The sequence below is a fragment of the Melospiza melodia genome, chromosome 1 (genome assembly GCF_035770615.1).
Source record: "Melospiza melodia melodia isolate bMelMel2 chromosome 1, bMelMel2.pri, whole genome shotgun sequence".
In the NCBI taxonomy this organism is placed as follows: domain Eukaryota; kingdom Metazoa; phylum Chordata; class Aves; order Passeriformes; family Passerellidae; genus Melospiza; species Melospiza melodia.
The window spans coordinates 50,010,504-50,030,842 of record NC_086194.1 but is presented as its reverse complement, the minus strand read 5'-3'; the positions used below and the strand labels follow the sequence as shown (position 1 = coordinate 50,030,842).

Genomic DNA, 20,339 nt, shown 5'->3' with positions numbered 1-20,339 from the left:
CCTTCCTTACCTTGACCAACTATTCTTGCTAGGGCAGGTCTTGTAATTAATCTAAATCTCAGCAATGGACTGTCTCTAATGTGGGTGTGGGAAAAAAAGAAGTAAACAAAAAGAAAAAGCACATTTACAAAATTATTGAAAAACATTTATTATACTTAAATTGAAATGTGTACATCTTATTAAAAAACAAAAGCCATTTGCTGGTGCCATAATTTAATTCCAATTTCAAGTGAGCTGGACAAACTACTGTACAACTTTCAATATTCTTTAAAATTAGATATTTGGATACTTTCCAATCAAGGATTTTTCCACTTTTATAAAACATTTGGATTTGAATATGGTGTGAGCTAAAAAGACACAAGTGTCAGTTCAGGAAAATACTAGGACCAAACAATACCCAAAGATGAACAACTTATAGGCAGAAATGTTTAAGTACATAAAATTTTACTTTCAGTGCAGAAAAAAAAAAACCCAACCAAAAATAGGAAAAAAACTCTAGGTTTGATGAATTTAAATTTTCAAAATGCTACAGCTTTCAGAAGCTTTTCTGCTAAGCACTTGAGCCAGTTATGGAAGGGGAAATGAAAAAGTCAAGTTGCTTTTTTACATGCTGTAGTATTGGTTTACACGGAACACCGCAGCATAAAAAGCAAACTATTCCCAAGCTTCTAAGCCAGAGATCCAAGTTGGAACTTTCCAAAGGCACAGAATAACAGCTCTGAAACTGTCGCTTAATACCTCTGGAAATACTCCCCTCTAAGTACCTGACCAATTGAAACTTAATGTTAGCCTAGGAAATGCTGTGCCATGACTTTACAAGACACATCCAAATACCAAGAAAGCACATTGCCTGTTTCAGAGAAAATAAGTATTTGGTCATATGGAAGAGGCACTGTAACACGTGTACAGTATGGATGGATGGATGGAGGGTGCAGGAAGGTCAACTGAAAAGGTAAGAAGAGATTTGTCCAGAATAGGAGCTCCAGCAGGGCAGTCACCTGCTGGGAAGGAACTTACAGGGTGTGTATTTAGTGTTTCTCAAGCAATTTATTTGATGCTGCTGAAAGCTATGACAGCCCTGTGGTGCCAGTGGGTCATCTTCCCTCATCTGCATAATTCCACTGAAACCCCCACTTCTCACTGCCAGTATTTTTAAACCCACAATTTTACAAGCAAAGAGTTAAACTGCAGCAGTGCTCTGCAGAGAACCTAGGAAACTAAACATAAAGGATGCATAGGCAATTCTTTTCCATTAAATTCATTAAAGCAAAACACAATTACTTGGTACCCCATAGGATTTATATTAATCCCTCCAATAAGGTACTATTGATAATGCAGTTTGCTGCATGCATATATTGCATCTGTCTAGGGCTTCTTAAAAGCCCTGTTCTGGCATTTACACTTCTTACATACACTCTTATACACAATTTACACGGGAAGCTGTTTTGACAGCTTGACTCTCAAAGACCTGACAACCTGATCACTATCACCTTAACTACTCATCTCCACACAGATTAGCATGTGCTCTGCTAACATCAAAAAATAAAACCAGCCTAAGGTACAAGCACGTAACAGACAAACTGGCACAGAAAGGTAAATGCCCCAAAATAAGTTTACATTCATCTCCAACTGGATACAGGTAGTAGAAAAGCAGCACTGCTTCGCTTCTATAAACTGTATCTACTGGCCATAGTTTGCCTTATTTCAGTGAAGGGCAAGCACCTTTGCTTACATTGTCTTCCATGCCTGTACAGAAGCTGTCATGGCATTATACCTCTCATGAGGACAGTTAGCTATGGCAGTGATAAGAAAGTTCACCTATCAAACAGCTCATTAGAAAGGTCATTTTGTGTTTTCAATATGAAACATCTTATACAGTGAAGTTAGATCCTAAGGTTTTGGATGATCTTCATAGTCTTTAGGCAGGACTTCATTCTGCGTTGGAGTATCAGTCTAGCAAGTGTGTGATGTCACTTCAGAATTATATGGAAGCCTTCTCCATTTTCAGCTGAAAAAAAACAAAGGAATTGTCTGTTTGTCCTTCCTGAATAGAATCACGGACATACAAGCAAATACACCAAAACACCCTAGTATGGACTTGGTTTTGAAAATAAACTCAGCTACAACAAAAACTTAAAGGTTTCCTACTTGTGCTAAACAAGTGTGTTATGATTAATAATTTGTGACTGGATCTTCAAAGAGGGACGGTTTCTGTAGGTAGGTGCAGTTTCTGTAGGTGCAGTTTCTACACAGAGTCCAACTTGTCCACTGATTACAGCCATTTGCTGGCACCCTGTACCAGAAATAAAATGGAGTTCTGTGGAAGGGTGGGATTCCACAGCAGCCTATTGAATGACGCTGACTATTGACTAGCAGAGAAACAACAGAATGTTATGCTCAGTTCTGCTGACTCTCAGGACTCAGTTAACATTCAGTTTCTGAACTTCAGAGGTACGACTGCCAGGATTTTTGATATTTTTTTAAACCTATTTTGAACCTTCACCATTCTCGGCAATTATTAGCAGCATCCCTGTCCAGTGATGGCTGACTGAATTTTACATAAGGTTTGTTACCAAATCCTGCACTGGTTCTGAACTGAAAGCTCAGAGAAGAGCCTGAGATGCTACACAGAGGCTGAAATCTGGCTAGGAGAGGAAGAACTCTGAATATCTTCTGTTACTGTGTATGCAAAACTTCTGTAATTTTTAAAGAATGCTCCTGGCTGGAATAAATGATTAAGTTTTAGACTGTCAGAAAAGACAACATACCTTTTATTGTGGTGAATAAGAAACAACTCTCATCTTGAAAGTTTTGAACCATCTAAAAGAAAAAAACAAATTTCAAAACCTTCTGAGTATGACCAAAACACAAACAAAAACAACCCTCAACAACCATGATATTAAACACAGCCTTTTGTGAGCAATCATGTATTTTTGGTTTTCTTCAGCAAGTGACAGGCATACACCAAATTAAAATACTGCTTTTTACTCTTGTGACAACCAGCTGGGAGCCTATTACTGCTGGCTGTGTTTTTGGAACTCTGTGGAGCAGACACTTGAACAAGCAGAGTTCAACAGCGTTCAAATGCTCTCTGCCTTTAGGTGTGCTCAAAATAAATATGTACTAAATAATTGCTGCAGCTTCTCAGAACTATATAAACCAGCTGCCTCTGTCTTCTTATAGTTTCAGTTTAGTCAGGCAGAGGAAAAGTCACATTTAAAGAATCTGTCTGTTCCTGTAAAGGAAAAAAATACTCTAAATGTCAGCAAACACTAGGGTTGCATTATTGAACAGAAAAACCAGTAATAAATGAGCAAGCAGTCACAAATAAAATGCCAAAAAAAAAAAAAATCTCAATTACCTGATCACTAACAAGAATGTGGATGCCTGTGGGACCCTGTCTGTAAACCTGGTTGATCTGATGCAAAGGAATATTAAATGCCAAAGCAAGCTTGCGTGTGACTTCTGAGGCTGCCATCTCCTCTAAGTAGATTGCATGATAAACTGCAAGAAGAACATCGTTTACATAAGCATGTTACTAATGGCTGTATGAAAACACCTGAATTTGTTTATTTGTTTACTTTATACTTTCAAAAATTTTAAAACCTAAAACCTTAAGATTACTCTCTCCCTGTTCTCATTAAGAGCATGAACTTCCCTAACTTTTCTTTCAAGGGAAAAGTCATAAACACAACTCTAATGGGGGAGGCTTCTATTTGCTCCAAGACTGAAGGCAACTTCCACATTTTTTCCTGTATCCTGCACAAAAAGGTACAATCATGTCAAACAGATTTAAAAATGGATCTTTAGAGAGTCACCTAAAGATGGTTTTGAAAGCAATTTTGGGCAGTCTCTAAAGAATCAGGTAATACCTACATCCCACTTATGTGCCTATGCTCCTGCTTTGAATACAGATGTAGATTTTGTGGTTTTGGTAAATAAAGCCTTTTGCAACTGTCTGAATTAACTTTCTACAGATGATCACAGAGCTGAATGGAACACAGTAAAGAGAACAGTAAGACAAAGCAGCTGTTTAATTTGAAGCTGTATTTACAGTTCGGTATCTTTATTTAACAGTGCAACAAACCCTTGGCAGCTCCAAGTCTGCACGTTCTTCTGGCTGAAGATATCCTGAGAGAAAACATGTATTTGACAAGCAGCAGTATTTTATTTACAAACCCTCCTCCACCTCAATTCTTGCATGGAAAATTCACAAGCACTACTGAAGTAGCCTGTGCAGATTTTAGCTGGGAAGAGAGGTCTCTCAAAGCCAAGAGCAAGTAAAGAATAATTTTAAATGGCTTCATTCTATTAATTGTAAGAGTGACATGGATTTACGAATAAACAGTTACATTTCCATCTGTGTTGAATCAACAGTTGTCAGGGAAATACTACTAAAAGCAGGAGCGCATTTACTACTTGGCTGTTTTTCCTCTTCCAGGCTCTACAGTTTTAGTTCAGTTGCACAGAAAGTGACAGCAAAATCTTACAGAAAATGGGAAAGAATTGTTTTATTTGCATGAAGCTTTTACATGCACCTACATTGATATGGCTGATGCCTTGTCTGTAACAACAAGCACAGTTGATTCCAGAACTCCTCCATTCATGACCATATTTTATGAAAAATCCTTTTGTTAGAATCTTTTCTCCTGAGAAGCCGAGAGGCCTTGGAAACAAAATGTAACCAATAATTATCTGCTGCTGTGGAATGCAACAGGTGGATCTGTGATTGGTCTTGTGGTTGTTTTTATTTAATGGCCAGTCACAGTCTAGCTGTCTCGAGACTCTCTGGTCAGTCACAATATTTTATTATCACTCCTTTCTATTGCTTGATAGCCTTCTGAAGAAATTATTTCTTCTATTCTTTTAGTATAGTTTTAATATAATATATATATCATAAAATAATAAATCAGCCTTCTGAAACATGGAGTCAAGATTCTCATCTCTTCCTTTGTCCTGGGACCCCTGCGAACACCACCACAGACGTAACCACAGTTTTATCAACAGACTGAAAACGCTCAATGGTTTAACCTTGAGAGACTTCAGGTTCTTTTTGCTCTGTGCTGTTAAAGCAGCAATTGTGCTGTGATACAGCTTCCCACGGTTGCTTTGTACACCAGGAGCAGCAGCCGAGCCCCTTCCCCAGCCCTGCAGCTGTCCTGCCCGAGCCCAGCCGTGTTCCCTGAGCTGTACATGGTACCGTATATTGCACCGTTGCTGTCCGTGCTGCCCGCGTCCTGCCGCTCCAGCTGGATGCTCCGGAGGGGCTCCTGGCACACGTAGATTGTTAAACGGGGCCTCACGGACCTGCAGGCCAAGGAAATCACAAGGAGTCACACTAAAGGCATGTGCCCTGCAAATACAGGGGCTGATATGCCACAACTGTAGGTTTGTCATGGTAACAGTACACTTGATATGGCTTTCGGCACTGAGCCCCAAAAAATTAATCTTTATTTAAGTAAGGGGTCTCAGATGCTGCTGAATTTAAACAAAACTTCAATCCATTCAGATTCAGCATCCTATGGATGCTGCTTGTTAGACTCCTGTAACAGGACTACTGAGTAACTGTAGCTTACAGTATTTTCTGAAAAATCCTTTCCTTAGGATTTTTTTTCCTGAGAAGCTGAGAGGCCTCAGGGACAAAATGTAAACAATGATTGTCTGCTGCTGTGGAATGCAACAGGTGGATCTGTGATTGGTCTTATGTGGTTGTTTCTAATTAATGGCCAATCCCAGTCCAGCTGTCTCAGACTCTCTGGTCAGTCACAAGCCTTTCTTATCATTCCTTTTCTATTCTTAGCTAGAATTTCATCAGAAGGCTTTCTTCCATTCTTTTAGTATACTTTTAATATAATACATATAATAAAATAATAAATCAAACCTTCTGAAACATGGAGTCAACATTCTCGTCTCTTCCCTCTTCCTAAGGCCCCTGTGAACACCATCACAAGTAACAACTGCAGTTCTTCCAGGAGGGCCAGGAGTACCAAACACCCATTTCAAACAGAATCAGACATCCCCTGGGATGCTGCCTGTGTTAGCACTCAATACCTGGAACCTCAAAAGGCCTCAGGGGTTGTTCTTAGCTCCCCAAATGACCAGTTTTGAGCCTTGGCAATAAATTCATCCATGTCCAAAAAACTGTCAGGGCCCAGCTGCACTGGTGCAGCCTTACAGCCCACCTGCACCTCACCTGGGCGTGCCCTGGAGGGGTGCACAGGAGGAGAGTTTTAAACACTGCTGCTAGCTCCTGAGGCAGATCACACAGGCACCAAGCCCATCCTGACACTAACTTCCCAAATCTCCCAGTTCTAGAATCCCCCATCTAAAGCCACTCAGCCTCAGTGAGCACATCACCTGGATTTCAGTGCATTATACAGCCGAATTCCATCGGCTGGACCACAGATTTGTACCAGATCTTCTCTTGTCAGCTTTAATAAATCAGCACCTGGACAAACACATGAGGATTTAATGAAGATTACTGTAGCACATAAATTGTTTCTAAAATAAATGGTATGTTCATTTAAACCAAGACTAGCAAACTTCACCATGACAAAAATAGAATTTGGGACACAGGAATAAGTTAACTTTAGACCAGGCTGTAGGGAGTGCCAAATAAATCAACCTGTTTTCCAAAGGTGGTGAGTTACAGTTTATGCTGTTTACAGCTTTAGAACAGCACGAGTCTGCAAGGCACACAGTTTCTGTGGAGAGAGATGACTGTTCTAGAGAAACAGTGATTTTTACTGGCACCCCAGGTAGTGTATTTTGAACACATTCAAAATATAGAGTAAAAATATTCCACGGTTTGTCACGCAGTGAATTATCCCAGACATTCAACTACCCATCCATCACTGCCTCTGTGCACTTAAATTACAACAATGCACTCGAGTACAGAAGGAGCTGCTGAAGCAAAAATAGGAGGACAGATTATTTGAGAAGCAGCATGAGTGTCAGAGAAGAAAACAACACTGAAATATCAGTCACTGTAATAGATGAGTGGGAAAACAGGAAAAAAATAGTCTTTATGTATGAAAATACTCCACAGACTATGCAGGAATGCACAAATAAAAGCCAGCAAAAATAACTGATCAAAGCCCTTAAATACTATAGTTAAAAATAACCCAGACCTGAGGTAGCATAATAAAATTCATATATACTACACCTCTTGCTTCAAAAAAAAAAAAAAAAGCCAGCTAGCTAGTACTTGACTTTTATAAAGATAATAATGAAAAAGAAGAAAAATTTTCCAAGAGTCTTTGTCAGAAATTTGGTACTACAGTTTATGGAGAAAGCTCAGCAATACTCATACAAGATGCACAGGTCAAAAAATAACCAGCAGCAGCAGCAGCATAAACCTACCCAGAGAAAAAGCCTGGTAGAAAGGAATTCTGACAGTAGCATGAGCTAAGCCAAGAGGCAGAGAGCTGGCATCATTCACAACAGTGTCCCCATCAAGTGTCACCAAAGAAAAAGGAATTTACTTATGGTGAGTAGCGTGTCATGCCACCCTTTACACAATTCCAAGGAATACTAAAAAAGCAAACAGCCCCACACAGTCCATCTAGTGCCATGTCTTGTGTTCAGACATACAGTGGGAACTGCACTGCTCTTTAAGCAGCAAATTAGTAAATAAGGATGCATAAATATGGATACCATAATGTTCTTAGAGAACACTTTTCCCACACAGAACCTGCTCAGTAACATAATGAAAGGAAAAAAGTAAACTATAGATACCTGAGAAATTTGAAAAAAGCCTTGTATAGGCAGAGAACCTATTCTTGAGCAACCATTGCTGAGTTTCCTGGATTGTGGCTGAAGGATGAAGCTGCTGTAAGGAACAAGATTGGAGACGATAATTTGGATACTAAAAAACCCAAACAAAACCCAAGCAATTAAAAAAGATCTCCCTCAGTTCAACACTTTCTTATAACATCAAGTGCAAATCAAATATTCTGACACAGCTATACAAATATATGAACAATATCAGAAAGCAAACACTCACATCTCCTGACCCTTGAGAGGTTCCATCTCCTTGATGATTTGGTGAGGAAGAATTGCTGCAGATTAAAAAATAAAACCAAGTATTACTAGAATTCTATAAACCAAAATATTTAAAAATTGTTGAAAATTAACTTGAAATTTCCAAAACAATAAATATCACAATTGAAAGAATTAAAAGACTGCAACTTGTTAAACTTAAGAGAAAGACCACTCCACAGTATATGGATCAGACCACACCACTGCCAATAATTTTTGGATGAACTGCAGGTTTGGTTACAGTAGTTTAATTAACATTTCAAAACAAAATGCTTTCACCAATGCATTTTTTGTTTAAAAGTTTTTGAAGATATTTGTTGGGTCTTTTTCTTGCAAATTATACTAACTGTGGAAGACTCTTCTTACTGAAAAAAGCTAAAAATCGTTTCCATAGACAAGGACTAAATTACAATAGTGAACAGGTAAAGTATTTGCTATGTGACAAAGGACAAGAAATTGTTTTACAAAATGTATAGTAAGAAAGAAAGATGGTGAGGCAGCAGTAATTACCTTATAACTGAACCATGTGATACAGATGTCATACTCTAAAATGAATATATAGGTCAAAACAATCTCCCCATTCCCCAGTGGAAGCAGAACACAGTTGAATTTAGCCAGAAAATGTTCTGAATAAGCCTGATTACAATGCTGCCTTTAATGGGGACACAGAACAGAAACCTACCTGTCTGGGACACTGTAGGTGTTGTGCTGAGCAGAGGTGAAAGTCGGAGCAGGAGTCGGACTGTTGTTCACAAATGTTGTAGGAGTATCCGGCCATGGTGAGCACTGAAGATAAAGAATTAAAACTTAAGTTTCTCTTGACAAAACCTTTTTTACTCTGATGTACACTCCTCTCATTTAAAGCCAGGGGTTTATCCACAGACTATTCTGATTTGCACTTCCAAATAAAGACTCCCTCTATCCCACACATTACATGCAGATATTCTAGGTAAAAATCAGCTCTGTTTTCTCTTGTTCTTTTATGAAGACTTCTATTTTTACTGTCTTCTCTTTAAAAAAACGTACAGATTATTCAGTTTAAACCAAAACAAACCAACTCCCACAGCCACATGCTGGAAAAAGTCTTTTATCCTGAAGAGGATGAAAGGGCTGTTTAAACTGCCCCACGCCAAAAAGTGTTCAGTAATATTAAGTAAAGCTATGAAGCTAGATTGCACCTTGTGGATAAATTTAATGTCTCTGCCCTGAGAACAATCAAATACAAACAGAATTTTCAGCGGAAATTTTGTGAATTCAAAATTTTTAATAATTTACTGCAGAACTAAAATTGTGCTTACTTACATGGACTGATTTTTCTGAACTGCTTGGTAAACTAGAATTTTTTGAACAAGCTTAAGTCATCAAAAGTATATGATAAGCCAGTTGCCCAATTTTATCAGTGTTTTTTGGGGTATTTTTTAAAATCATCGTGATAAAGCTTTTTGAAATAAGGCTGCCTTTTAGTGCTTCCAACAGTACTAAAATTGCAATTTTTTAAAGAAAAACAAAAACCAAACAAGTTCTGATATGTTCAAAGACATAATTAAAACAAGCAAGCAGCCCAAGATCAGGTAAGCTAAGACCATGCCTCTTAAGACAACAAAGATTTCTGATATACTTATCATGTACCAGCTAAATACCTTATAAGAAATTTCCAGATTTATATCACAGCCTTGTAGAACAGGATGGAGGGGAACAACTGTGACTTAATATCAAAAGAAACTTGTTTCAACAATTTTGTGTTGAAAAATCCTTCCTTTATCTGGGGGAAACAGTAAATAAGGGCAACACCAGCTGCCACCTTCTGTAAGAGAGTTAGCAACATTTCTGTGCTGGACCCCAGTCTTCACTTGTCAGCATAAGATGGCAAGTTCCCCAGGATGGCACATGGAATTAAAATAAATTTGTCTTGCATGCAAATAGCTTAAAAATGAAGAACTTGCTTTATCTGTCTGAGATTTAGCATTTGTGTTTGCCACAGAGTCCACAGTCTGATTACATGGTCAAAGCCACCCTCTGGGCTGCAAACAGTGCCCCCACACAGAGCATGCTCCTCTATAACCTGGTAAGGTGACACACTCTCCTCCAAATCTGGATATTCCCACCTGCTGTCTCTCTTCTCAAGCTGATTTAATATTAACCTCAAAGATGTTACATCAGGTAGCTATAAGTAGTATAAGTTCATTCCCTAAATACGTGATCCAAAACTGTAATTTTAAACTAAAAGCTCAACATAGTAACATTAACTTTGTTCTTCTGAAATACTTTGAAAGTGCAATTAAAATTCTTTAATTTTGTGACATTCTCCTCCTAAATTTTAATCCAAGATGTTTATGTGGACACACAGATGCAAGTTCCACATCCTTGGCAACCATTCCCACACAAGATTCTAGCCACCATGTATTTAAATTCAGGGGCAGAGAAGAATGCACTGGTGCCAGAGAACACCTTTTGAGCCACTCCCAAGGTAGGTGCTGCAGCTGGTGTTTCTGTCCTTCAAACCCAGCTGAAGTTCTTCACAACGAAGCTCTGGGTTTAAATCCAGGAAGAAGCACATTTGAAGTATTCAGAAAAAAAAAAATCCCAATCCAAAGCAAGTAGCCTTTCTTCTCCCATAAACATGCTTTCCTGCCTTGTCTCCTATTCCAGGAAAAACACCACTAAGTATCCACTGAGTCTCAATAGGCTGGTTAAAAAGAAAAAATAAATAGTAAGTGTAATACTTCTGCAACACATCTCTTGCCTCTGTTCTCCCTGTTTCAATCTTACAGGCTGGGAAGGGAAAAATGAGCATTTGAGCACTGAGATACTAAATTCTGAAAGGTTCAAGGAACAAGAAAGTTTTCCAGTAATCAACCCAAGCTGATGATGCTTTTGGAATCACTCTCATGCCCCAATGTCCTGCACTTCACAAACTGGATTAAGCAAATGCCTGGCACACCAAATCCATTAACACTACAAAGACTAAACAAAGATGTGTTTTCTTTTCTAACATCCAGCATGATGATTCTGGATTGAGGGGGGTGAGGGCTACAAGGGGAATGGATCACAAAAAGCAGCACTGCTTCCCTGAAAAAGCACCTGCCTTTGTCACTGTCAGGGACAGAACATGACTTCACCCTTGTGGACTGACCCATCAGATTTCTTACATTCCTAAGCCAAAACTGAGTTAACCAAAGGACATTCAGGAAGTTAATGATACTAATACAGAAGTCCCTGAGGAGTAGACACAAACCTAGGAGAAAATGTCACCGTGTCACATGGAAGCATTCAGCTCTGTAAAGTGCCACCACAGAACAGAAAGAAGATTGGCATTGTCTTTACCTGTAATAAGCAATTAATATATACTGATGAATTTACCAAGCTCATGTTTTTGAAGTCTCAAGCCTAAATGCCCTCCACTAGCACACTGATACTACTATAATCCAGAAACTATGTCTTATTTCCAAATGGAGATTAATTCAGGAGAGAACTATTTTGGTTTCAGATGCTTAATAGCCTTCTGTAAAATGCCATGAATGAAGATTTACTGAGTTAAAAAGAAATGTAAGAGATCTTTTTAAGTATGACTTATCAGATTTAAGGTTTAAACTCAGAACATTCCTAAGAGGAATTGCAAAATCTCAAGTGATTCTAAGCCATGGTTTAATGTAATATCCCTTCCTACCTCCAATATACTGGAATCTGCCCAAATTGATGCCTTACAAGAGAGTAAAGCTGAACCTTGACAAAGAACTCTATACTATATTCAAAGACCAAATAAACATAAAAACATAATACAAAACCAAAATACAGTAAGTATAATTTGCTCCCCAATTTAGATTTATACTTGGACACACAGCACCCCTTAGAGAATAAAGCATCAATTTTCTTATACACGGTATGGAGCAACCTTTCATGTCTACAATTTAAGATTCCAATTTATTTCAAGGTCCATACCTGGAAGTCTTTTAACTTCCATGTTCTCTATAATCAACTCTATCTGCAAAAACTGACCATTTGACCAAGTTTAATCAGTTTGTAGTTTACATATTCAAGCTTGTGACATATAAAACACAGTACTATAAAAATCAACCAAAATACTGCAGACAGAAGAAAGTGCAAAGGCCCAACTCCTGCAACACAAATTTTCCCACTTTTACAAATTCAAAGCAGGAGAAAGAAAACAGTGTTTTTTTCCCCTTTTTCATTAGATAAGAACTAGCATTCATGTACAGAGAGAGAGGAAAACAAAGTGCCTCCTTCATAAAGTGGCCCCTGAATGAAGGTCACATGTATGTAAACATCCACTCTGAGGTCCAGAAGGCAAGGTTAAATTTGTAGCCTTTTATATCTACAGAAAAAGTTAAGGTAAAAGCTCCATAGTGTGAAGAGTTTAATGAGCAGTTTAACTGTGTTCTGTCTGTTTGGACAACACTGAGATAAACATTGCAGAAGTGCAGTGAAAGCACTCAATTTTGATACATCCACTGAATTCAGAGAAGTAATGAAAAGCTTATCTAGATGGCATTCTTAAGAAAGTAAGTGATAAGGGAAAGCTGAGTGATGGTAGTTAGAAAAAAATCCCCTCTGGTTCTTTGAAAGGAGAGATGAGCACAACAACCACTCAGAAAGGAAGCCTCACCAAATTCCTTACATTATGTTAGAAAGCCATAAGAATTAAATTGGAAAGAAAACATATTAGATTCAATGTTTTCTGAAGGAAGAATAATAAGAAACCAATCTGTCCAAATCCAATTGTGACTGAGCTGGAAATAATCACATAGGAGATAAAGAAAAGAAGCAAAAAAATTGTAATATCTAACAAATAGAACAGCAGAATCTTGGAGGGCTAAAATAAAAAGCTAACATACAAAATGAGATGCAAAAAGCAAGTAATGAAAGGTTAGGTTAGGTGTAGCAGGACGATAAGAATTCACACCTTTAAAATCAAAGAGAATTATAGTCAGGATCAACATGGATTTCAACATTCAAAAAAAGTAACAGAGCACTATTTCTGGGCAACTAGTAAGCAGCACTGACTAAGTCAGCAGTCTTGACTGCATCTAGTAAAAATACATTCCAAATAATTCTAGTTTGGTTTTTTCCTGCTATACAGCTACAGTTCCTACAAGACCATGAAGAAAAAGATCTATCATATAGAAACACATAACATGTGAAACAGTGTCCATCTTATACTTAAACATAGGGAAACAGGTCTTCACTTTTTGTGTCTCAGCACCTCTGCAACAACAGTACTGCTCAATATGGAACACTTGATCTGCATGTCTGAGGAAATCTGGAAACAGCCAAAGCTTCTGATGGCCATGTTCAGGAAGACAGATTTGCAAGGACAGAACTGCTTTAAGTAGAAACATTTATCATCCCTGTCCATATTTACAGGGCCCACAAAAATAAGAATGTCTGGTGACCAAAGAAAAAGGTCAATGAATTGGCCTTCAAGATGTACATCAGATACTCCTTTTCTACACCAAGCAAGCAAGTTTTACATTCACCTCCTATAGCTAAAACCAGTACTGAGTGCATAGAAATATCCAAGGCTTCACTATGAATACAGAAGAAAAGGTGTTTCTTGGTATTTTTTATGGGCTTGGTGATTTCTAGTAATTTTGCTAATGATAAAAAACATTGTAATGATAGAAATAGCATGTGTTGAAATCTGCAAAAAATACCAAGTTAGCAATGCTGAAAAGATTTCATCCAGTGTGGACAAAATTGCAAATGGCCTCAACCAACTGACCAAATTATCTCAAGACAGCATTTCATTACAGGCAATTAAGAAACAGGCATAGTGAGCTGCACAATTAAGAGAACTGGAAAGCTGTACATAGCTCCTATTCAAAATGGCCTGTGGGTCATTATCCTTTGTGTGCTTTGGGAAAGACATCAGAAGTCCAATAATGTCCTATCTAAGCTCTTCACTACAGTTAAGGTAGTGTAGAATTAGGGTAATTCATAGAAGCTTAGTATTCCAAGAGATTGTTAAGGAAAGTTATGATTTAGCTACATTTTGTCCTACTCTGGACAATGGATTTGTCTTATCTGTTTAACAATATCCTTCTCTGTTATTCTTCCTATAAGCAACAATCATTCAATGAAATAGTTCTAACAGCAGGAGAAAAACAGAGAAATCCCTCCAAGGACAAGTTTTAGAAAATGCTTTATAAGCAAAAGTGATAAAAGTCTGTTTTCTCCTGCCTCTCCCCCAGGGCCAGCTGGAACAAGTAAAAGAATGCACTGCCAAAGAATCACAAACGTGCACTTAAAAAAAAAAGAACAAAAACAAAAACAAAAAAAAAAAAAAAAAAAAAAAAGCCCAGCAGCCAAGAACAGTAGAAGGTAAGTTCAGACAGCTCAGTGCATACAAGAGTTCTGGGTGCACAAAGCAAAAAATCCAAATATCCTCCAAAGAACTCATCTGACTAATATTGCTTGCTCCTTCCCACCCAGTTACATGGGTTATAAACAACAAGAAGCATACGCTGCAGCATTTTATAACCTGAATATAAAACTTTACACATCACTTTCACAGATCATAAATATGAACCAAATCATGCTTAAGCACTATTGGTAAAGAGCTTCAGCACAGTATGGCTGTTCAAAGAACAGCCAAATAATGGCCCTCCACAGCCATGTTATTGATTGACATTTAAACCTGCCAATGAAAGATGTGGAATTGTTCCTCCTTAAGGCACAATATTTAAGAAATCTAAAATGCTAATCCTTGGCAGGACAACCACAAAGGACATATGTCAGGGAAGACACAGGATATGTTAGATTGCCTCTGAGATGCACAGATGGGGTTAACATAACACAGGTCATGAAGATGAGCTGACTCTTCTGAACTGCATTAAACCTGCTTGGAGCACAGTATGTAGATGACTAAAGGAAAAATCACTGACAATCATCTGCAACATGACATGGCTTTTTAAAAATACTGATGTACATGAAAAACTTCTACTGAATATAAGCACAAATAGGAACAAACCACTAAATTTAACTGTTCTTACTTCTACTAATTACACATGTATAGCAAAGCAAAATGCTATTTCATTTCGAGTCATAAAAACCAAAAGCTCTTGACTCAAGTTACACAGCCCCTCTGCAACAGTTTAAGTGTTAGATTTAGGAAGGATTCCTTTGCTGAAAACAAACACGGAGTAATTGAGATACAAAGAAGTGAATAAAATAGGAGACAGCAATCACAGTATTTTTACTTTACACAATGGAAGTTTCTCCTATATCTAACACTGCACAAGGTATCTTGCATAATCAAAAGGTAAGCAGAAGTCCCTTACACTGCCTCGCTTTGCCAGAGAATCACCGTAGTCTGCTGGCAAAGTCCGCTTGCTGGACTTTTTCTGCTCATGTTCAACTGCATCTTCAATTATAGGCTCAAGCCTCATCTGGACAAACACCAAAGATGTGGATCAATTTCTTTTCATTATACAGTGAGGAAAGATCTAAAAGCCTTTAAAAACTTCTGAAATATTTAGAAAACTGCATAGAACTCACTGATGTTTAAATAAAAAACCTAATGAGGCTCTGGCCTTAAATTAAAAAATCTCTGAAAAACAGACTTTGGAAGCTCAAATTTGGTAAATAAATTTTAAGAGTCCCCCCTCTTTTTTTTCTGGTTTTTTTTTTTTTTTTTTGCTTTTCAGCTGCAAGATTTTAAAATCTGTATCAAAAGTCTGGCTCAAGGATTCAGTACAGTCAGTCAAACAGTGTTCAATCTAAAGTGTGTTTTAATACAGCATCTATTGAGTATCTAAATCCAAGTTTACTATACAAAATCTTAAAACTGAATGCTGCTGCTTGCTAGACAAGTTTGGCAAATAAAAACTTTATTTCTATGCAGAAATAATTCTTCCCCAACCCTTCCAAGACTGTAGCTAAGTAATGTGCTGTATCTATGCATATTCTCCTCAGTCAGCAAATGCAATTTTATTTTGTTACCTCTGTGAGAACTGTGGTGTCATATGAAGGCTGATACTTCTCTTTTTCATGTGCAGTCCGCTTTTCCATCTTTTCTCTGTCAGTTTTCTGTTTTCTGTCTGCTCCTTTGGGCTAAAAATGAACAGTTATGTGAACATGAACACAAGTGGGAAATGGTTTTATAACTGAAATCTGATCTCAGACACGAACCATTACAAGCAGTAATATAATGGTTTCCCATATCTTTATGAAAACTTAAGAGACTTAAGGATATGTTTTTTCATGTTACCTTAAAAACTTTGATTTGACAACTGGCTGAATGCAGATGATCTGTATATTCTCCATTCTCAGTCTGTTTAAAGGTGTCAACCTGAATCCTAAAAGGAACTCCTTTCTCCCCTCCGTGTTTACGAGGTGTAAATTCAGTGCTGATACAATGTACCTGAAAAGAAACAATGACCAAACCAAAAGGACCTTCAGAAGCATTTCAGGCATGAACTTTATTATTGTTACCTACATCACATGAACAGTTTCTTGTAAAAAAATATAGCAAAGCTATAGAAGGCCACTGACTAGAAGAGTTTTTAAGCTCAGGCATCCTCATCTCAGAATATTTTCAAATATGCCCAACTCCTTTAAAAGTCCAGAGACCTTTTAATCAGCGTGTAATTGCTTCAGCTGCTACATCAGAATGAACACTGTGTTAAAAAGCTATAAAGACCCCTTAAGGGTATCTAGGGAGAAAATCAGAGCAATAGAAGGAATTATGACTAACCTCACTGGACACACTCCCAATTTATTTTGCTTCCTTATGGAATTTTAAGTGAGCCTGTAGAACAACCCAACTATAGTGGCATAATATCAGTTCCACTTTCAGTCTGGTATCATTTCTTCTAAGGAAACGTATAAACAAAACTAGTCCCTAATTTATCTCACAGTCCTTCAAAGCAACTACATTTTAGCAATTATGTAACTCTTACTAAAAAAAGTATCTTTATCTAGCTCAAAGTTAATTTACTGACAATATGGAATTTAACCTATTTTGACTACCAGAGTAAGAAAAGTTGCTACCTGAAACTTCACAGCCATACTTTTTTACAATGAAGTCAGATCCGAGCTAAAAGTAAACAATATGAATATGAACATTTAATCTAAATAATTTCCAAAGAAAGCATGCCCAGTTGCCCTGAATATCAAATACACAAATAACAGAATTCCTACAAGGAAGCCTACTGACATAGTAAGAAACATCTTTTGAGTGCTTGATTTAAAACCCTTTTCTTGTAGGACAATACTTTTAATTTTGAATCCTTATGCCACGCTTCTGCTGAAAGTAGTAGTAAGTTACTGAGAGGAATGTAACTAGGGACTCCAATAAGCCTATGAACCCATATTTTTTGGTATTTAATGGCCATTCCACAAATAATAAATCAAGAAATTTTGTAGTTCAAGTACACTGCTGGTTGTGACCTGAAAGGCACCAAACACAGACATCCAGTCAAATAAAGTTTCAAACCTGAATAAAAGCAGATGTACATTTTGTTGGATCCCATAAAAATTCAACTGCGTTGAGCTGGCTTGGATTTGTCTTGATATCAATGACTCCAACAGACATTGGAATATCTATTAAAATAAGTAGCATGTATTTCAGAAAAGGAAACAGCAAGTGAACACTATAAATAAACTGTAATATAAGGTTACCATCACCATACACAAGGTAGGATGGAAAAATGTGGGCTTTGGTGGCTTGAACAGTTTCTTAGGACTGATACAAAGAATCTTAATAGATTTAACATACAAAGTGCTCAAGGTTTTGGGTGCTTTTTCATTCTCCTCCCCGGCTGCCACCCCTGAGGTTATGCCCCAAAAATGATCAAGTCATGCAAAGTACAGAAACCATGTTGGCATCGTTTTCACAATCTAACAGAGAAAGTTACTTTTGTCTGTGTTTTCCTAATCATTGCAACACTCAGCAATCAAAATCAGAAAGAATATTAAATGTATATGGCTGCAGAATTGCTCTCTTACTTTTATAGCACCTAAAATTTGAAAAGAACGTAGAAGAGGCAAGAACCTTTATATTCAAAACACACACTATGACAAAGCAGCATCCAGAAATCTGGTCTGTCCTTTTCCATCAGCCTCAGCATAAATGTGAACGTGACCAATTTAAATTTGGAAACAGAATTCCATACAGTGGCAACAAACAGAAACAATTATACCTAAATCGAGCAGTCTGTCCCCAGGGCGGTTCCACTTCCAACCCTCTAGCTGCTGGTGCTCTGTGTACTGCAACCTTCTGTCATGGAACACAACTCTTATAATGCTCTAACAAAGAAGAAAACAAGCCTGTGATGAGCCACACAGTCACTACAGATAGAAGTACTAAACCATCCCAAAATAGCCACAGTGCTAATAAATACATTATTTACAGCAAAAATTTGGCAAGCATCAGTATCCCAAAATATTCCAGAACACAGAAATAGAACTGAGCAGCAGGAGATACTTGAAGATGTGGTAAAAATGAAAGGGAGAATTACATCTGATTGGATACTCAAAAGGTCACTATGAGTTACACACAGTGAACTGCACAACACTGGCAGCACAGCATCATCACTGTAGGCAACACCAAATTATTTTAGAAAGCAAACACCAAATATTTCACTTATTAAGAAAAGTGGTGAATATTACTCGATCATTCTTTCACTGAGAATTCTCTGAACTTGTACAGGACATTTTAAGAAATCAAATGGAAAATTCCCTTACTAGCACTTGTAAGATATTTACAAAAAAATCTATGATTTTACTTGATAGAATTAAAAAGTTCCAAACTTTCTCAACTACTCTAGATGAAATATTCATCCAGAACAACTACAACATGATTAATTTTATTCAGCTAGAAGCAATTCTCTAACAATACCTGTTTTTGTGGGCAGTTTTGGTACTGCTAAATGAATGCACAGATAAAGCAATTTGTTACAAAGAGGCTGGAAAAATACTGTATACATTGACTGTTACCCAACAAACAGAATGTAGACAGATTTGCGTATTTTTTTTCCATTATTCTACAGTCTTCCTTGTATTAACAGCAGCTTAAAGTGTCCACAAAACCCAAGAACTTTTAAGTGGAGCACCTCTTCAAGATGAATTGCACTTCCTTGGGCTTATTTCAAAGATAATGGGAAGCAAATGTGTGTGCATGTGCACACACACACAAAGGAACCGTTCCTTCTGCACTGCAAACCAGCACATTTGGAACTTGGAAATCTCTGTAGCCACCTTCACCTCCATGAAATTATTTCTTTGGTAAACTACTAAGATTCCAATATTTAATTGTCCAAAATGGAAAATTCATTGATGCAGCATTACAATACCTTGCTATGGTAAAACTGACTTTTCTAAACTTTTACACTGCTTTGCCCTATTGTACCAACCAAATGACTCATCACCCACACACAAAGCTAGAAAATCACAGAAGAGAGACACCCAAGGCTACAAGGAAATAGCAGCTAAGGAGGCAAAACAGTTCTTATTACAGCAAGTCACCATGCCAGGATGTAAAAAGTTTAATCACAGAACTCTCAAATCCTGCTTTTATGCTCGTGCTTACAAGCATGCCACAGACAATAAGAATAAGGCCTAGGACTATACAAGGCCTAGGACTAGCAAGCCAAAGTTCACAAATTACACAGCCCAAAGCTGGCAGGTAAAGATTTAGCCTCCCACAGGCACACTGTTCTGGTGCATTTAGCAGCACCACTTTCCAAGTGACTTTAATTGAAATTTTTCCCTTCTTTCCTAATACCCAAATAAGATTTTTTTTGAGAATTCAATAAAATCAATAATCGTCAGGTGCTTAGAAGAAAAATCCAAACCCCTCCATCAGCTCTTTTAATCATCTGTGCTCCAAACAGGTTAATTTTTCAGTTTGCCTCATTTTCATATTTCATAAAATACCTCAGATCAACAGTACCTTCTACTAACATTGAAGCACAAGGAGACAAACCTGGAACTGAGGAGAGGGGCTCAGCTGTGGAACAAACTGCTCAACAAGCAGCAAAATTAGAGATGCATTCACCTAAGGATGTATCTCCAATAGCCCACTGCTGCAAAACCCACAGGCTGGCTTCATGTGCTTTCTGTAACACTTAAGAAACACGATCACAATACCTCCACTTTTATCTAAATGATCCTCTACCTTCCTCTCACCTCTCCTGATCACTTGAAGTGGACAATGTGATGGCTCAGAAGCCACTGGATACAAAATCTACAGACACTGGATACAAAATCTACAGACAACTATCTTAAGCTTTGCATAAATACTTAGGTCTGCAGCGCACACAAGCGTGCATTGGGTACTT

At 37.7% G+C, this 20,339-nt stretch overlaps 1 protein-coding gene across 7 annotated transcripts in view; it reads right to left on the bottom strand.

Moving 5' to 3' along the window:
* Positions 1–123: 123 nt before the first annotated feature.
* The window catches only part of UBP1 (upstream binding protein 1), a 50,816-nt gene continuing 30,600 nt past the window's right edge, over positions 124–20,339 (bottom strand). For 2 of the 7 annotated variants that reach the window (XM_063157845.1, XM_063157871.1), the window contains 13 exons: positions 18,201–18,306; positions 17,495–17,601; positions 16,268–16,420; positions 16,000–16,110; positions 15,339–15,446; positions 8,723–8,826; positions 8,006–8,060; positions 7,738–7,831; positions 6,358–6,448; positions 5,201–5,307; positions 3,362–3,504; positions 2,769–2,820; positions 124–2,008 (listed from right to left, as the gene is read on the bottom strand). In XM_063157845.1, coding sequence (XP_063013915.1) covers positions 1,971–2,008; positions 2,769–2,820; positions 3,362–3,504; positions 5,201–5,307; positions 6,358–6,448; positions 7,738–7,831; positions 8,006–8,060; positions 8,723–8,826; positions 15,339–15,446; positions 16,000–16,110; positions 16,268–16,420; positions 17,495–17,601; positions 18,201–18,306 — 1,269 coding nt within the window. In that variant the 3' untranslated portion in view covers positions 124–1,970. The remainder of the gene's footprint in view (positions 2,009–2,768; positions 2,821–3,361; positions 3,505–5,200; positions 5,308–6,357; positions 6,449–7,737; positions 7,832–8,005; positions 8,061–8,722; positions 8,827–15,338; positions 15,447–15,999; positions 16,111–16,267; positions 16,421–17,494; positions 17,602–18,200; positions 18,307–20,339) is intronic. The other 5 variants (XM_063157880.1, XM_063157889.1, XM_063157862.1 and 2 more) reach the window with 4 other exon arrangements.